At 46.9% G+C, this 17,361-nt stretch overlaps 1 protein-coding gene across 1 annotated transcript; it reads left to right on the plus strand.

The window, feature by feature from the left end:
- Positions 1–16,168: 16,168 nt before the first annotated feature.
- Positions 16,169–16,318, plus strand: LOC129021491 (putative ribosomal protein eL39-like 5). Its single transcript, XM_054466942.1, has one exon. It carries the CDS (start codon positions 16,169–16,171, stop codon positions 16,316–16,318), a length of 150 nt encoding a protein of 49 aa, XP_054322917.1.
- The last annotated feature ends 1,043 nt before the right edge of the window (positions 16,319–17,361 follow it).

Below are 17,361 nucleotides of genomic sequence, written 5' to 3' on the forward strand. Positions count from 1 at the left end.
AGGGTCTGGCGTGGGAGATCACGAGCAATGGATGAAATGAAATAAGTGTGTAGCATTCTCAAATTCTAGGGAGGCAAAACTGAGCTGACAGTTAAAATCCAGGATCATGAAAGGGGGTGAATGTAACCTCTGGCCAATACAGACAGACCTTTTTATCAGATTGATGGAAATGGACAGAGAAAAGATGTGAACAGAGTTTGAGCACATGCTCATAGTGATGAGCATTGTCATCACAACTGAAAGACAAAAAGCAATAATAATAATAATATTAATAGCAATCATGATGGCTAATGTTTACGAGCACTTAATATGTGCTAGGACCTGTTCTAAGCTTCTTGCATGTATGAACTCACTTAGTCCTCATAATAATCTTGAGGTGGGTACCTTACCATCAGCATCTTACAGATAGAGAAACTGAGACCCAAGGAGATGGAGAACTTGCCCAAGGCTACCAGCTAGTAAGAGGCAGAACTCAGGTGTGAATCAGGTACACTGGCTGCAGATTCTATGCCATTAACCACCAGGAACCAAAGTGAGTTTTCTGTAACTGGGAATGGGAGTTAATCTCAGGGACTCTCGAGACTGCTGGTCTCATCTGCTGGGATTGGGGCATATGGGATTGAGGCCTGAACCGATCTTTTGAAAGACATACCATACTGACTCCCCATCAAACATGGTAGAAATAAAAGTGACTGATCACTGGAAGCCCAGTGATTGTAGGACAATCATCCCAGAGGTCTCCAATCAGAGGTTTGGTGACTATTCCCCTCTTCCTGCTATTTTCTTTCCTGAAGTTATCCTGTCTCAACAAGATGCTAATGAGTTAACTGAGAAGGTCTGAATTGCTGATTTTTGGCTCTCCTTCCAGACTTGCTTTGGCCAAGAAAATGTGCATGGAAGTGACAGGTGTCACTGTGTGACATACCACTCTCCCTTTCCCCTGATGCTGTGACTGCAAAAGTACAAGTAGAAGTGGAGGCTGCCTCAGCCTGGGTCTCAGAGCTGATAGTGCTTCTTAACCCACTTGCTCAATAGAAGAGCTGGCACTAGCAGACAAACTCGAATGACAGGAAACGTGCAGGGATGCAGAGTGTCACTGGAATAATCGAGTTCAAGGGGTTGCCCAGCTGCCAGCACCACCTCCATATGTAGGGCTAATAAAATAATTACAAAGCACATGGATATGGTTTTCAAGGTAGTCAGAAGAAAGCAGTATGGGTGATGGAAAGGACACTGCTACCTCCAAACAGAAGCTCCGGGCATGATTCCCCGCTGTGCCACTAAATCAGGCAGCACTGAACTTTATTTAAAGACTGGTGGGCTGAGCACTTGCATGGGGCACACGGAGGGAAATTCGCAGAGCCCTTGCAACAAGACCATAACCAAACCTACCAGACCCATTGAACTCTGTTTTTATTCAGCAGCAAATCAGGAGTTCCAAAGACACCAGTAACAAGGGTTTCTACTTTAAGAACCCCCAAACTCTTTGAAGCTGAGTCAAGGGAAGTGGGAAACAAAGTCACAGACATACAAAGTTTCTTGTGGACCCCATTACATGAAGCTCACACCTCTTTTGCTTCTCTTGATTACAAAACAACCTCTACCTTATAAAATAATTTAAGTATCTCAGAAGTATGGAATGCAGAAGGTGAAGTCCCCACAATCTAACCTACTAATGTGGTATGTGACACAACCAGTTTTTTCAGCCAACATACCTCCAGGCAATATGGTGGTTCTGTTACCAGCTGTAGAGTTTTCCACTGCAGTCGCAGGGAGAATTGATTGAGTCAATTTTGTATTGTATCAGCGAATATTTGAGTGTTTGCAATTTTTTTGCTTTTCCAAATAGTGAAGCATGAATAATATTGTGCCAACTTCGATGGACCCTAAACACTTTAGAAGAGATGTTTGGTGCCACCAGAGTCCTCAGAAATGATGGTTTCTACCACTGATGGAGCACTCACTACATGTCTTTACATAGTTGACACATTTAGCCCTCATCCCTATGAGGTAGGAATGGTCATTATTTCCACTTCACAGATGAGAAAACTGAGGCTCAGAGAGGCTGAGAAACATGCTCAGGGGGCACAGAGCCAGTAAGTGGTGGGGCTGAAACCCGAACCCAGGCATCTGTAGAGGAAGCCCCTGCACTCTTCTATGTGATTGTTGCAGCAATTCGGAGAAAAGGCAAGGAGTGGGTGGAGAGTGACAGACAGAAACCAGGGAGAGATTAGGGACAAGCCTGGACAGAAGTAAAAGCATCCACAGGAGGAAAACATTAAAGTTTGCCTTCTTTTCTGGGCTGGAAAAACAGAATGCAATAAACTATTAGGCAATAAGGCAATGGCTTGCATTATGTCCCCATTAAGGAACTTCACAAAGTCACAGCGGAGGAAAGCAGAGCCTGATGACTTGCTGAGGGGCCCTGGGCACAGTGACAATGGAAATTCATGCCTCTTTTGCAATGCTCTCGACGTACAGGTCAGCAAAGAGGTAGAACAGCCTTGTGGTTAGAGTTTCAGCCTCCAGATCTGGACGACCAGGACCTCAGCTTTTCCTGAAGACTAGCAGCACCTTGGAAAGTATGATCACCTCCAGATTCCTCCTCTGTTCAATGGGGATTCCAACAATGCTTGTGACCATAATAAGGTGCATGTGCCTCCCTTGGCACCGCGCCTGGTGCCCAAGAACTAGAGATACATTTATCATTTTCTGCCACTGTTGCTCTTCCCTCTGAAATGCTCACCAGGCCCTGTCTCCACTTCTGTGCTTGGACATAGTGACTCTGCCCTCTTGGTGATAAGCGGCTGGGTGGGAGGGCCCCTCAGAGGTAGGTCAAGAGGTTGGCTCTGCCCACTCACTTGCTGTGTGACCTTGGGCAACTGTCTCAACCTCTCTGAGCCTCAGTTTCCTTATATGGAAAATGGGGGTCATATAGACCTACATCCTCCATAAGGTTGAGACAAGGATCAAATGAGTAAATGCACGAACAGCTCTTAGCATGGCAGCTGGCACGTGGTCAGCACCCTTCGATATTAACTGTTCATACTGCTCTTGATTCATTTGACTAACACTTATTTGAATGCATATTGAATGCCAGGCAGTGTTCTAAATATTGCGGGCAAACCAGTGAACAAAACCAGACAAAGTCCTGCCCTCAGGAAGACCTTATTCTAGGGGGAAGCAAGGGGACAACAGCTAAATATCCATACCGTCAGGTAGGGAGCAGCATAGGAAAGGCATTAAAGCAGGGTGGGACTGCTTATTTAGGGTGACTAAGAAAGGAGGTGACACTGAGCTAGTCACTCATGTTTTTGGCTCTCCTCCCAGACACCTGTGACTTGCTTTGGCCAACAAAGCGTGCATGGAAGTGACAGGTGTCACTGTGTGACTTGCCACACTCCCTTTCCCCTGACGCTGTGACCGTGAAAGTGGAGATGGAGTCTGTGGCAGCTTGGGTCTCAGAACCCCCTAGAATGAGATTGGAGGTGTTGTGTGTGTGAGAGATAAACATTTGGTGTGTCGGGGCATGGAGGACTTGGGGTTGTTTGCTGCTGCAGCAAAACAGAGCCTGATACAAGTCCTGTGTTTTAAGGTAGCACTTGAGCAGAAACCTAATGGAAGTGAGGGCCAAAAAGCCATGGGGCTGGGGTGGAGAAGGTGTCACGGGGCTGGGGTGGGGAGGGCGTCACAGGGCTGGGGTGGGGAGGGCGTCACAGGCAGCGGGAACAGCAGGTGTGCAGGCCCTGAGACACAAATATACCTGGTGTCCTTGAGGACCAGTGAGGAGGCCCGTATGGCTGGAGCTCAAGCACAGGAGATGTCATGAGAGAATCATATGTGTACCGGGGAGAAAGGGACCCGATAAACTCCTTAGGCCATCGCGAGGTTGATTGTAATGATTATTGGTATTAGGGAGGGGAATCTGCAAGCCAACCAGTCCCTCTCTTCCCAGACCTGTTTCCAGTACTGCATTTTATTTTATTATATATATATATACACATATATAATATATATGTATATATAAAAATATATGTAAAATATATAAAAATATATATAAAATATATATGTAAAATATATATATATATATAATTTTTTTTTTTTTGAGACGGAATCTCACTCTGTCACCCAGGCTGGAGTGCAATGGCGCAATCTTGGCTCACTGCAACCTCTGCCTCCCGGGTTCATGCCATTCTCCTGCCTCAGCCTTCCGAGTAGCTGGGTCTATAGGTGCCCACAACCACGCCCGGCTAATTTTTTGTATTTTTAGTAGAGACAGGGTTTCACCATGTTAGCCAGGATGGTCTTGATCTCCTGACCTTGTGATCTGCCTGCCTCGGCCTCCCAAAGCCAATACTGCATTTTAAAAATAGCAAGGGGAAAATGTAAGAGTCAGTGTGCACCCCCACTACCCCTACAGGCTGGGGCATCCTGGGCAATCCCCCAACCCCAGTGGACCCATGGCTCCAGGGGGCCTTGTCCTCGCTGGCTAGGGAACCCAGCTGGCTTCATGCTTGGCTGCAGGCCTCGTTTGTTTGGGGGCTCAGACAGACTTTCTGAGCCACGTCTGTTTACGAAGGCGACTCTTGCATGTGCCTCCCAGGGCTGCTCCGTTTGTCCAAGCATCTGCTCAGCTGATTTTCTCTATTTATTTCTCCAGTAAACAACCAGGTCAAAGGCAGGGCTCTGTCATAGTTCCACAAGTCCCGCTGCCTGTGCCAAGACATAATAGGATGCAGAGATGGGGGGGTGACCTGAACGCAGCAGAGCGCGACGCTCTGGAATCTCCAAGCCGTGTCTGAGTGCAGGCACCCACGGCACCCAGAGGTGTGGACCAAGCTGGCCATTCTCAGGGGCATCTGCTGCTTTGGCCACCAGCATCTGCTTCCTCTCTTGCTGCTGGTGGCACCCCAGTGACCCCATAAAGGACCACTCTCCACTTTCACAGTCCAGGGGGTTTCAGGGTGGGCCTGGAGCCCTCTGCCCCGCTTGCCTCCTGGAGGAAGTGCATGGCCTAGGCCCAGCCATTAAATGTATTCTCCCCACAGCTGCCCACCTTTTGTGATTGGCTTCATAGTGACCTTGTGACCCAGCTGGGCCAAGCCATGTCATCTCCAAGACTTTTAGGAGAGCCATTGAGAGAAAGGTGGGGGTCTGTCTGCCTGGATCACTGGGATGGCAGGGTGAAGGCCAGAGCTGCTGGCGACCATCCTGGCCACCATGTCGGAAGCCCTCCGGAAAACGCAGACACACAGAAGACGGCGAAGGGCAGGGATGGAAGGACACAGGTTTCTGAAAGTAATAGTTGAGTTCCTGGATCCAGCTCACCCTGAAGTCCCTGAATTTGGAGGATAAGTACTTTGTGCTGGTTTCCTGTCCCCTGCAATCAACGGGGCCTGACTGACTCACATACACACATCAGTTGATAGACGGATAAATGTAAGGAAGTGGGCTGCGGTGGTGGAACAATAGGATGGAACAACAGGATGGAACCTGCGAGAAGGCGAGTGTGTGGCGGAGGGCCAAGCGGTCTGAGAGTCACACATTTCTGGTGGCTTCCTGCCACCCTCGGCAAAGTCCTCACCACGGCAACCGGTCCCTCCCAAGCCTCATCTCCACCTTCTGCCCCTTGTGCCCCCTGTCCTAGCCACACAACTTCTATATTTGTTTTCTGTGCTGTGTAACAAACTGCCCCAGATTTAGCAGCTTAAAACAACACCTGTTTATAAGTTCACGGTTCTGTAGGTCAGAAGTCTAGTGCAGTGCGTCTGGGTTCTCTGCTCAGGCTGAAATCACGTATTGCCAGCTGTGCTCTTACCAGGAGCTCGAGTTCTCCTCTGAGCTCATTTCTCTAACTGCAGGATCCAGGTCCTCATGGTTACAGGACGATAGTCCCCATTTCCTTGGTGGCTTTCAGCCAGGGGCAGCTCTCAGCACCTGGAAAGGCCACCTGCTTTCCTTGTCTCGTGGCTTCCTCTATCTTCAGCCAGCAAGGGCCCCTGGAATCCTTTTCGTGCTTCCAAACCCTCTGACCTCTCCTGCGCCAGCCAGAGAGGATCCTCTGCTCTTAAAGGGCCCCTCTGATTAGATTAGGCCCATGAGGATCATCTTCATATCCTAAGATCAACTGACTTGGGACTTACATTTCAACAGCAAACCCTTCGCAGCAGCACCTGGATTACTGTTTGGTTGAATAACCAGAGAATGAGAATCCGGAGCCAGCTCTAGAGTTCTGCCTACCACGGCTGCCTTGGTATTCCTCAAACGCCCCAGTCATGCCACCATGCAGGCCTTGTGCATGCTGTTCTCTCTGCCAAAAAGGTTCTTCCTGCAGCTGGCCACATGGTTCGCACCCTCACTACATCCCTTCTTGTACAAATGTCCAGGTCTCTGTCCAAATGTCCCTTCCTCGAGAAGCCTCCCTTGACCTCCTCACATAAACATCACCCTGCAGCCTCTTTACCTGCTTGATTTTTCTCCCAGAGCTTATGTGATGTTACAAATCTATTTGCTGTCTCCCCACACTGGACCAGAAGCCCTGGGAATAGGGACTTTATTTTGTTCACAGAGTCTGGCACAAATAGGTATTTGCTGACTGAAAGAATGAATGTAGTTCTTCAATTTCTTGGCAGTCTCAGTAGTCACCCTGGGGTCTTTCTCATGTTTATTTGTCAGCCCCAGGCCCCAAGGAGGCAGAGTGAAGCTCAGATGGAGAGCCTAGGCATTGGAACCAGACTGCCTGGCTTCACGTCTTATGGGGCAGCCCTTGACTTCTCAAAGTCTGTTTCTTCCTTTGCAAAATGGGGATCATATGGCCGGGCACGGTGGCTCATGCCTGTAATCCCAGCACTTTGGGAGGCCAAGGCGGATGGATCACGAGGTCAGGAGTTCGAGACCATCCTGGTGAAACCCTGTCTCTACTAAAATACAAAAATTAGCCAGGCGTGGTGGCGGGCTCCTGTAGTCCCAGCTACTCAGGAGGCTGAGGCAGGAGAATTGCTTGAACCCAGGAGGCGGAGGTTGCAGTGAGCTGAGATTGCGCCATTGCACTCCAGCCTGGGCAATAGAGTGAGACTCTGTCTCAGAAAAAAAAAAAAGGATCATATTAGTATGAACCTCATGAGGTGTCTGCAAGTGCTAAATAACATAATCCAGATAAAGTATCTGGCATCCAAATCAAAGCCATAAGGTGACATTGTGTCATACCCACCAAATGGGCAAAAAGTAAGAAATTATCAGGGCTTGGCAAGAATGGTGTGGTGAAAACTCTTCTACTGGGAATGTGCGTTGGTTCAACTGCCTTAGAGATTCAGTTGGCAAACTCCAATGGAGGTGAAGATGTGTGTATCCTACGTCCTGCCCAGGAGACAAGCACAGGAATCTTCATCACAGCATTGCTGGCAACTGCATCTACCAATCCATATACTGCTTACATCAAGAAGATCTCACAATGCACACTCACAGATGCCACTAGCAACAATACGGCTTCAACCAGTTGACTAGTAGGCACTAGAGCAAGCACTTTACATAAATAATCCCATTTCATCTTTATTCCCATTTTACAGATGAGAAAATGGAGGCTCAGAGAAGGATAAATCACTTCCTCAAGATCAAACAGTTGGGAAGAGGCAAAGTTCTCATTGGCATCTAGGACTATGGGGGAACAGAGGGCGAGAGAAAGGAGAAGAAGGGGAAATGGCAGAGCAAACAAAATGCCAGCATCCACAAACCTCAAAGTGCTCTCCTCTGTAAAAAGCTCAACACCGAGCTCACCATGTGACCCAGCAATTCCACGCCTAGGTGTCTACCCAGGAGAAATAAAAACATGTATCCACACTGCAACTTGTACCTGAATGTCCATAGTAGCATTATTTATAATAACCAAAAACTGGAAACAACCCGTGTCCAGCAACTGATGAACAGATGAACTACATGTGGTCTCTCCATGCAGTGGAATAGCATTTGACCATAACAAGGAATGAAACACAGATCTATGCTACGTGGCAGCATCTTGAAAACACTACACTCAGTGAGAGAAGTCAATCACAAAAGGCCACATACTGTATGACTCCATTTATGTGAAATGTCCGGAACAGACACATTCACAGACAGAAAGTAGATGAGTGGCTTCCAAGGGCTGGGGGAAGGGAGAATGAGGCGAGACTAATAATAAGTACAGAGTTTCTTTTGGGGGAGACAAAATGTTCCAAAATTAGATTGTGAGGATGATTGCACAACTTTTTCAATATACCAAAAACCATTGAATTGTATACTTTAAAAGAATGAATTTTATGATGTGTGAATTAGATCTCAATAAAGATGATTTTTAAATGCTTTCTGAGGGGCCGGGAGCAGTGGCTCATGCCTGTAATCCCAGCACTTTGGGAGGGTGAGGTGGGTGGGTCACCTGAGGCCAGAAGTTCAAGACCAGCCTGGCCAACATGGTGAAACCCTGTCTCTACCAAAAATACAAAAAATAGCCAGGTGTGGTGGTGCACGTTTGTATTCCCAGCTACTCGGGAGGCTCAGGTATGAGAATTGCTTGAACCCCGGAGATGGAGGTTACAGTGAGACGAGATCACGCCACTGCACTCCAGCCTGGGGGACAGAGCAACACTCCATCTCAATAAATAAGTAAACAAATGTTTTCTGAGGATCCCTGGTTTTCAGAGTGTTCAGGGAGTTGGTGGGGGTGGGGGACATGTCATGAAAATATAAGTTTAGTGAATGTAGGCTAAGCAAGTCCAGCAACAGTTTTGATACAGGTCTTCTCAGAGACTTTAATTTGTGGATATAACTAGTGATACTCCCAAAAGGAGTATGTACTAATACCAGACAATGCTTATTGAGTATTCGCAGTGTTCTAATCATCTATTAGCTTATTTATGTGTATATTAACTAATTTACTCCTCACATTAGCCCTCTGAGATGGACACTATTATTCCACTTTAGAAATGGAAAAACTGGGGCACAGATAGGTTGAGAATCCGGCCCAAGATCACACAGCTAACAAGAGGCAAAGCCAAGATCTGAACTTAAATAGCCTTGCTCTGGGATTCACGCTAGACTGCTTATGTTGGTATAGTATACAACATTTCCAAAACATGTTTGCCCATAGCTTACTCGAATAGGGACAATCTCAAAGCATCTGCCTTCTCTTCATCCTTGAGGTCTGCCTCCTGGATCTAGAAGCATCTCTCACTGAGACAAGTGCAACATCTTCCCCATCTCCTTACCTCCACTCTCCCTCCCCACACTCCACTCTCCTTTTTTAACACACACGACATCCTTCCCTTGCTTCAGACCCTCCGATGGCCTCCCACCACTCTTAGACCAGGGTTTCTCAACCTCAGCACTATTAATATCTGGGACTGATGAGTTCTCTGTGGTAGGGGCTGTCTTGTGCTTTGCAGGATGTAGGCAGCTTCCCTGGCCCCTTCCCACTAGATGCCAGGAGCAACTGCCCCCAAATGGGTGGCAACCAAAAATGTCTCCCAATATTGCCAAATGTCCTTTGAGGGGCAAAATCGCCCCCACTGGAATCACTGCCTTCGAACAGAGTCCTGTTTCCTCGCTGTGGCTGATAGACGCCCCCGCCCATCTCTCCAACAACGCTGGCCTGCTCTCTGCCCTTTACGTTCTCCCAGTGAATCTCTCTGCAGGGCCTTTGCATAGCTCCTCGCTCCCTCTGCCTGGAGCTCATCCCCTCAGATCTTCTTCACAGCTAAGGCTTTAGCTCCAAGGTCTTCACCTGAGACAGGTTTCTTCTGCCCTCCTCTCTCCCACCTTCACTGCACTTTCCTGCCCAGTCACCCACTTTCCTGCCACGCAGATTGTTTTTCCCTCTAACACATTGTGATTGAATTTAAATTGTGTATTTTTTTTCCTTTTTTATTTTTCTTTAGAGATGGGGTCTCCTTCTGTCACCCAAGCTGGAATGCAGTGACTTGATCATAGCTCACTGCAGCCTCAACCTCCCAGGCTCCAGTGATCCTCCTGCCTCAGCCTCCCAAGTAGCTAGGACTACTGGCATGAGCCACGATCTCCAGCTAATTTAAAAAAAAAAATGTTTTGCAGAGATGGGGTCTCAATGTGTTGCCCAGCCTGGTCTCAAACTCCTGGGCTCAAGTGATCTTCCTGCCTCAGCCTCCCAAAACGATGGGATTACAGGCATGAGCCACCGTTCCTGGACTTTTTTTTTTTTTAATCTGCCTTCCCCAGCAATGTGTGTGCAGGAACTTGGTGATGCCAAGCTTGGTTGAATCTCCAGTACTAAGAAGGGCCCTGGGAACCATGAAGGTGCTTAAACCATTTGTTGGATGAATCATAAGCCTGCCAATGTGTAAATCGGGCAGCCCTTCTGGTGTGTGCCTGGGAGTGGAAGAGACAGAGATGTGGAAAGGAAAACACCTTTGGGGTTTCATCACCTTGGGTTTGAACACTGGACATGCCTTCTGGTCCTTTGCAAAAGGGTCTCTTTCTCCCAAAACCAGTTGCCAAGAAGTCTTAAAAAATGGAAAACAAACAATAAAAAAGAAAAAGAAGAAGCGAAGGGAGAGAAGGAAAATTACTTCAGAGTTTTAAAAGTCTCCTTAAATCAGAGCAAGTCACTGTTTAATGTTGACTGATTTTCAAATAAAGCAGAGATGAGGTTTTGGAGCTGGCTGGAAAACACTTGTGATGGGGTGTCTCTAGGTCAGGGCCTCAGGGTTCCAACCAAGGGGGAGGGTGGAGGAGAGCAATTAGCAGCTCAGCGAGGGTGTGAGGAGGAAAGAAATAAAAAGCAGAGGGGATGAGTCAGGCTGGGCTGTGGCACAAAGCCACCCTGCGTGCTAGCAAGCAGAAAGCGAACCAGGTCGGGGAACCTCCCCTGCAAATCCCCAGGGCGACTCAGTGCAGTAGAGGAAGGCTGCTTTTTCTAAAGCCCTCCTCAGCTTTCTCCATCTGGGTCAGTAGTCTGTGAAGGGATTTTGCAGGCTGCAAGGATTTTGCTCAGCGTGACTTATCCTCCCGGGCTTGGCTGCTACTTCAGTGAATGAGAGGCTGAGATTGAGGCTAGCTCTGAAGTTCTCAACCTGGAAGCCCCAGCCACAGGAGTTCTGGAAGGTTATAATGGAGGTTCTAAATATTTTAAACCTAGGCCGGGCACGGTGGCTCACGCCTGTAATCCCAGCACTTTGGGAGGCCAAGGTGGGCGGATCACCTGAGGTCAGGAGTTCAAGACCAGCCTGGCCAACATGGCGAAACCCCATCTCTACTAAAAATACAAAAATTAGCTGGGCGTGGTGGTGGATACCTGTAATCTCAGCTACTCAGGAAGCTGAGGCAGGAGAATCACTTGAGCCTGGGAGGTGGAGGTTGCAGTGAGCCGGAGATCACACCACTGCACTCCAGCCTGGGTGACAGAGCAGGACTCTGCCTAAAAATAAAGAATAAATATTTCAAACCACCTATGAAATATTTTTATGAAAAAAAATCAAACCAGAAACAGTTAAGCCTCCAAATTCAACTCTCAATTTATAAGAAATACCTGAAACAGAAAAACATAGTAAATGATACCACAGGGATGCAATCCCCAAACTCCTAATTGCGCAAAACTCTCTGGGACTAATGACTCAGTTTCTTCAACAAGTAAATTTCAAGGAAAGAAAAGTGGAGAAGAACCTATAGAATTTAGGAGACTTAAGAGTCATATCAACCAACAGCCATGTGTGGATGGACCTTATTCGCATCTTGATGAAAACAAACTAAACAAACATAACAAATGCTGCATGGTCTCGCTTATATGTGAAATCTAAAAAAGCCAAACTCATAGAAGTGGAGGCAGCATGGTGAGCAACAGAGGGGGGCTAGGGGACTGGGGAGATAGGGGTCAAAAGATATAAAATTCCAGTAAGACAGGCTGAATAAGTCAAGAGATCTACTGTACAACATGTTGCCTACAGTTCATGACAAGGTATTGTATTCTTGAAAATCGCTGAGAGTAGATTTTAGGACTACCTGTGTGTGTTCTCACCACAAAAAATGATAAGTATGTGAGCTAATGTGTATGTTCACTAGCATGATTTAGCTAATCCAGCTAAATATGGATACAGATTTCAAAACAACATGTTGTATAGGATAGATATATACAATTTTTGTCAATTAAAATAGATAACTTTTTTAAATGAGAAGAAAACAATTGCTGAAACAATTGGGGCAATTTCAACAGATAGAATACTTGGTGATATTAAAGAATGATTGTTAACATACATTTTAGCATGATAATGGAATTATAATGTGTTTAAGAGTCCTTTTTTTTAGAAACATGCTGAAACACTTATTAATAAAATAATATGATTCTTGGGATTGGTTTCAAAATAATCTGGTGTGAGGGTAGGGAAGGGGGGGGATGTGGGTGAAAAAATGTCGGCCATGAGTTGACAGTCATGGAAGCTGGTGTTGGGTCCACGGTAGTGCATGACAGCACTCTCTAAAAATAAGCGAACATCCTGCTTTTGTTAATAAGATGACCCATAGGCTTGCAAATATTTTGGTGATCTTCTTAACATTAGATTTCATTTTATTCACACCAGGATATGATCTGCTTTATATCACACATCCTGGTACATGATCACTGGCTACAAAAACAAGCAAACTAATTCATCAATACTAAGTTACCTTGACTTTGACGCAATATCGTATAGCGGCTTAGATCAAAGAAACCCTTCCTGTCAGCACCTTGTCACTTGCATCTCTATGAAACCCAGCAATTTTTATACTTCTCAGTACTCAACTTTCTCTGCTGTAAAATGGGAGGGGGTAAATGAGATTTTATGCGTGAAGCACTGGGCCCAGTGTCTGACCGTCAGCGAACCTCAGTTCCTATCATTACCAGAAGCAGCAATACCAGTCTGCAGAGTGAGGTCTTACTCTAGACAAGTCGTTAATTTGGGCATGAATAGAAAAATGCCTGGGATAAAATACAAGGAATAGGTAACAGAGGTAACCCCATGAGGAGTCATTCATTCAATCATTCCATGTGCCACGTGGAGCTGTGGGCACATGGTAATCAGGAGTCAAGACACAGGGGTGTAGCCCAGGGAGATGTTCAGAAGGCGATCTGAAGGCTGCAGGAGAGTTAGCCAGGTTGGATTTGGGAGGGGAAGGGAGGGGAGTAGGGAAAGAAAAAGGACAAGGGGTCCCAAGCTGCTAAGGGAAAGGCAAATGCAAAGGCCTTAGAGCAGGAAGGAACAATTCCAGGATCCAAAGGTTGCAGCGAGAAGAGCAGACCAGACCAGAAGCAGTGGCTCACATCTGTAATTCGAACACATTGGGAGACTGAGGCAGAAGGACCGCTTGAGCCCACGAGGTCAAGGCTGCAGTGAGCTTTGATGGCGCCACTGCACTCCAGCTTGGGTGACAGAGGGAGATCCTATCTCAAAAAAAAAAAAAAAAAAAAAGCAGGCACAAGAAGGTGGAGCCAGTGCAGCTGCAGTGATGGGGAGCGGGGAGGTCTCTTTCTCTTTCACTCACACCTCACACACTTCTGAATTATGTCAATGTCTTATGAGAAGCGTGTAGCAGTCTTACAATTTTTGAAAGCTAAAAAATGCAAAGGAAAAATGGCTATAAACCCTCAAGAAGTAAAGAAAATATGGCATTTTCTCTACTTCTTGTCTAACAAGAATCTACCATATATTTTTCTTTTTTCTTTTTTTTTTTTTTTGAGACAGGGTCTGCTCTGTGGCCCAGGCTGGAGTGCAGTGGCATGAATCTCAGCTCACTCTAACCTCTGCCTCCAGGACTCAAGTGACCCTTCCACCTCAGGCCACCACACCTGCCTAATTTTCGTATTTTTTGTAGAGACGTGGTTTCACCATGTTGCCCAGGCTGGTCTCAAACTCCTAAGTTCAAGTGATCTGCTCGCCTCAGCCTCCCAAAGTGCTGGGATTACAGGCGTGAGCCACCGCGCCCTGCCATTAATCTACAAAATGTTAAAATTCACTTACATTTGCTAGAGAAGCCACCTTGTTTAAACGTAAGAAGTATGCTATCCCCTCCTGTCTGGTTTGTTGAAAGGGCCTCCCCATCCTTGCCTCCCTTCTTTCCCTTTTTTGGATGTGTTAGAGGTGGAATAGATCTTTGCACCTAATTTAAACAATACTCCTTTCCAGCCTGCACAAAGGTTTTGGGCCTCTACTGTGTTTCTGGGACTGAGTCTGAGTTTGGAGGAAACACCAGCTAGTAGGGTTTGCAGGGAAGCTTCCTGGCCCATAGGGAGAACTCAGTATTGAGACTGCCCTGCAGGTTGGCATTTGTCAGTTTCATTTGCAATGTGTTGCTAGGAGCAGAATATGTTTTTCTGGTTCCTGCTCACAGCCTGGGGCTGGGACTGTTGACTTTGATGTGAAGGTGGTGCACACAGCTGCTGGGGGAGGGCCTGCGAGTCCTGCCGTGGAGCAGGATACCTGCAGGGCACAGGCAGAGCCTAGCTGCTGGAGGGTGAGCTGCCCCTCCTGCTTTTGTCAGCACAGTGGGAACCCCAGCCAAGCCCTTTCAAGTCGCACCTTGCGGTTTCTCCTCTCAGGAATGCCAGGTTTATTACGGGTTTGTTCACTTCATTTCACTGTTTTGATCCTCACCTTGTGCCCCCACCCAGCTCAGGACCTTTCATTCTGTGTCAGATCTAGCAAGGCTACTGGCTTCTGGTTGAGTCTAATGCTAAGTGATACCAAAGGCTCTGTCCTCAGGGGACAGGGAAAAGTGGACAGAAATGTTTCTAGTCCCAGGGGAGAGGCACCTTCCAGCAGACAAGCCTTGACGGTGTCATTGACCTCCTGGCCTGCAAGAGCCTTTCATTTGTTTGTTCCTCTTTGGGGATGATGCATGAGAACCCACCTGCCGCACACCCTCATTTGAAAGATGAGAAAACTAAGACCACCACCAAAGAAGCCCCCAGAGAACGATGACACACTACAAGCCAGACCCCCACAGGTGCCTCATATCCAAGTGGATAAGAGCATGAATTTGGAGTCAAGGTTTGACTCTCAGCTCCGTCACTTACTGGAGGTCCAATCTTGCACAAAAGGGTTAATTTCTCCAAACCTCAGTTTCTTCATGTGTGAATTGGGTATACTATTTTTCACCTCTTAAAGTCATTGATTTATTTTAAGTGCATTTCTTATCCTGCCAACTTAATTATGTAAGAGTTCATCTGGCCAGGTGCAGTGGCTCACGCCCATAATCCCTTTGGGAGGGCGAGGCTTTGGGATGGCGAGGAGGATGGATCACCTGAGGTCAGGAGTTCGAGACCAGCCTGGCCAACATGGTGAAACCCCGTCTCTACTAAAAAATACAAAAACCTAGCAGGGTGTGATGGCACTTGCCTGTAATCCCAGCTACTCAGGAGGCTGAGGCAGGAGAATTACTTGAACCCAGGAGGTGGAGATTGCAGTGAACCGAGATTGTGCCACTGCACTCCAGCCTGGGAAACAAGAGCGAAACTCCGTCTCAAAAAAAAAAAAAAAAGAGTTCACCTGATTGCCCTTAGTTCTCCCCTCCTTTTAGGCTCTGAGCTCCCTAAAAGGAAGGGGTTTATCTGCCTTGTTCACAGCTGTGTCCTCGGTAATAAACCTTGCCTGGTGCAAGGTAGGCAGTGAGGAAGTATTTGTGATAACAGCAATGTAAAGCCGTCAACACAGTGCTTGGTACATGCAGAACAGCCATCAACACAGGCAACCATCCCTGTGAACAGAGGGAGTGCATTATTTATGATGGGAAACTAGTTTTAGTTGGAAAACTATCAAATTACCAGCAACGGAAAGAACAAAACAGTTCTCCCAAGTAGCTCTTCTGGGGCCAAGCCCCAGCACCCCACCCGTGCAGGACCAGGCCCCCAAAGGCCTTGGAGCCACCTTGTTCCAGGGTCTCGCTCCACTGTCCTCTCCTCCTTCCCAAAGTCAGGACTCCTTTCCTTGGGCTTCAGAATTCCTATCTTCTGCTCTAGAAGGCTTGGAGCAAGTGGGAGAAAGGCACCACTCACCAAGTCTGTGAGGGGATGACATGGTATAGAGGGAGAGGAGCTAGATAAAATACAAGATGCCAGTTAAGTTTGAATTTCACATAAACAATGAAATAACGTTTCTTTCTCTGCCATCGTGGTGCGTGCTTGACTCCACTTCTCGCCATGTCTTCCCACAAGACTTTCGGGATTAAGCAATTCCTGGCCAAGAAACAAAAGCAAAATCGTCCCCAGTGGATTTGGATGAAAACTGGTAATAAAATCAGGTACAACTCCAATAGGAGACATTGGAGAAGAACCAAGCTGGGCCTATAAGGAACTACACATGAGAGGGCACACATATTTATGCTCTCTGAAGGTCACAATCATGTTACCACATCAAGGTGAAAATGTCACCACTCTGGAGAGTTGTACATGTTTTATTGAGAATATATTTTTTCTCTCTGGAACTGTTATGAATGCGTTGGTTGGCTGGGTTCAGTAATAAATATGTGAGACCTTCCATTAAAAAAAAAAAGAACTATTATTATTATTATTTTTTTTTTTTTGAGAAGGGATCTCCCTGTGTTGCCCAGCCTGGACTAGAGTGGCTATTCATAGGCACAATCTTAGCGCACAGCAGCCTCCAACTCCTGGAGCCTCTAAATCCATCCTCCTGCCTCAGCCTCCCTAGTAGCTGGGACTACAGGTGAGTACCACTGTGCATGGCTACAAAATAACTTTTTAGTAAAAGTATATCCCAAACATTATATGAGACGTAGTTACTCTAAAAAAAAAAAAAAGTATTTGCTGTTTATCTGAAATTCTAATTTAACTGGTTGTCCTGGATTTTCTTTGCTAAATTGGTCTGCCCTACAGAGTGGGAGGGCTGGGATTTTAACCCAGGCCTGCCTGATCTGAGCGGACCTTTCCTGGCTCCTGCAAAATTAGGATGACACATTAGGAACTTCCTGGGGTTCTTAAGGGAATTAGAAGAGGGACCTGAGTGCAAAGGGCTTTGGAGGCATTCAACTGCTATGAAACGTTAGTAAGGACAGGGATTGCGTTCGCCTCAATCACAGCTGAACCCAGTGCCGAGAACTGTTATCCCACACAGTTGGATCTTCATCATTATGTGTTTTAATGAAAAATCGCTGATATTGCTGTCCCTAAATAGCCAACCCCCAAAATAATTAAATCATCTCAAGGGACTCTGGGTCCAAAATCCGCAGCACGCAACACAAACATCTCTCAGCTCAGCCACGCAGGGCCGATGCCTGAGCGACCCACACTCAGGGAGGCTTCCGCCTCAGGGCCTCACAGGTGGGACCGCGCCTGAGAGCCCTGCGCTTGCGCACTCCACGTCGTGCTCTCCGCAT

This window comes from Pongo pygmaeus, chromosome 21 (genome assembly GCF_028885625.2).
Source record: "Pongo pygmaeus isolate AG05252 chromosome 21, NHGRI_mPonPyg2-v2.0_pri, whole genome shotgun sequence".
In the NCBI taxonomy this organism is placed as follows: domain Eukaryota; kingdom Metazoa; phylum Chordata; class Mammalia; order Primates; family Hominidae; genus Pongo; species Pongo pygmaeus.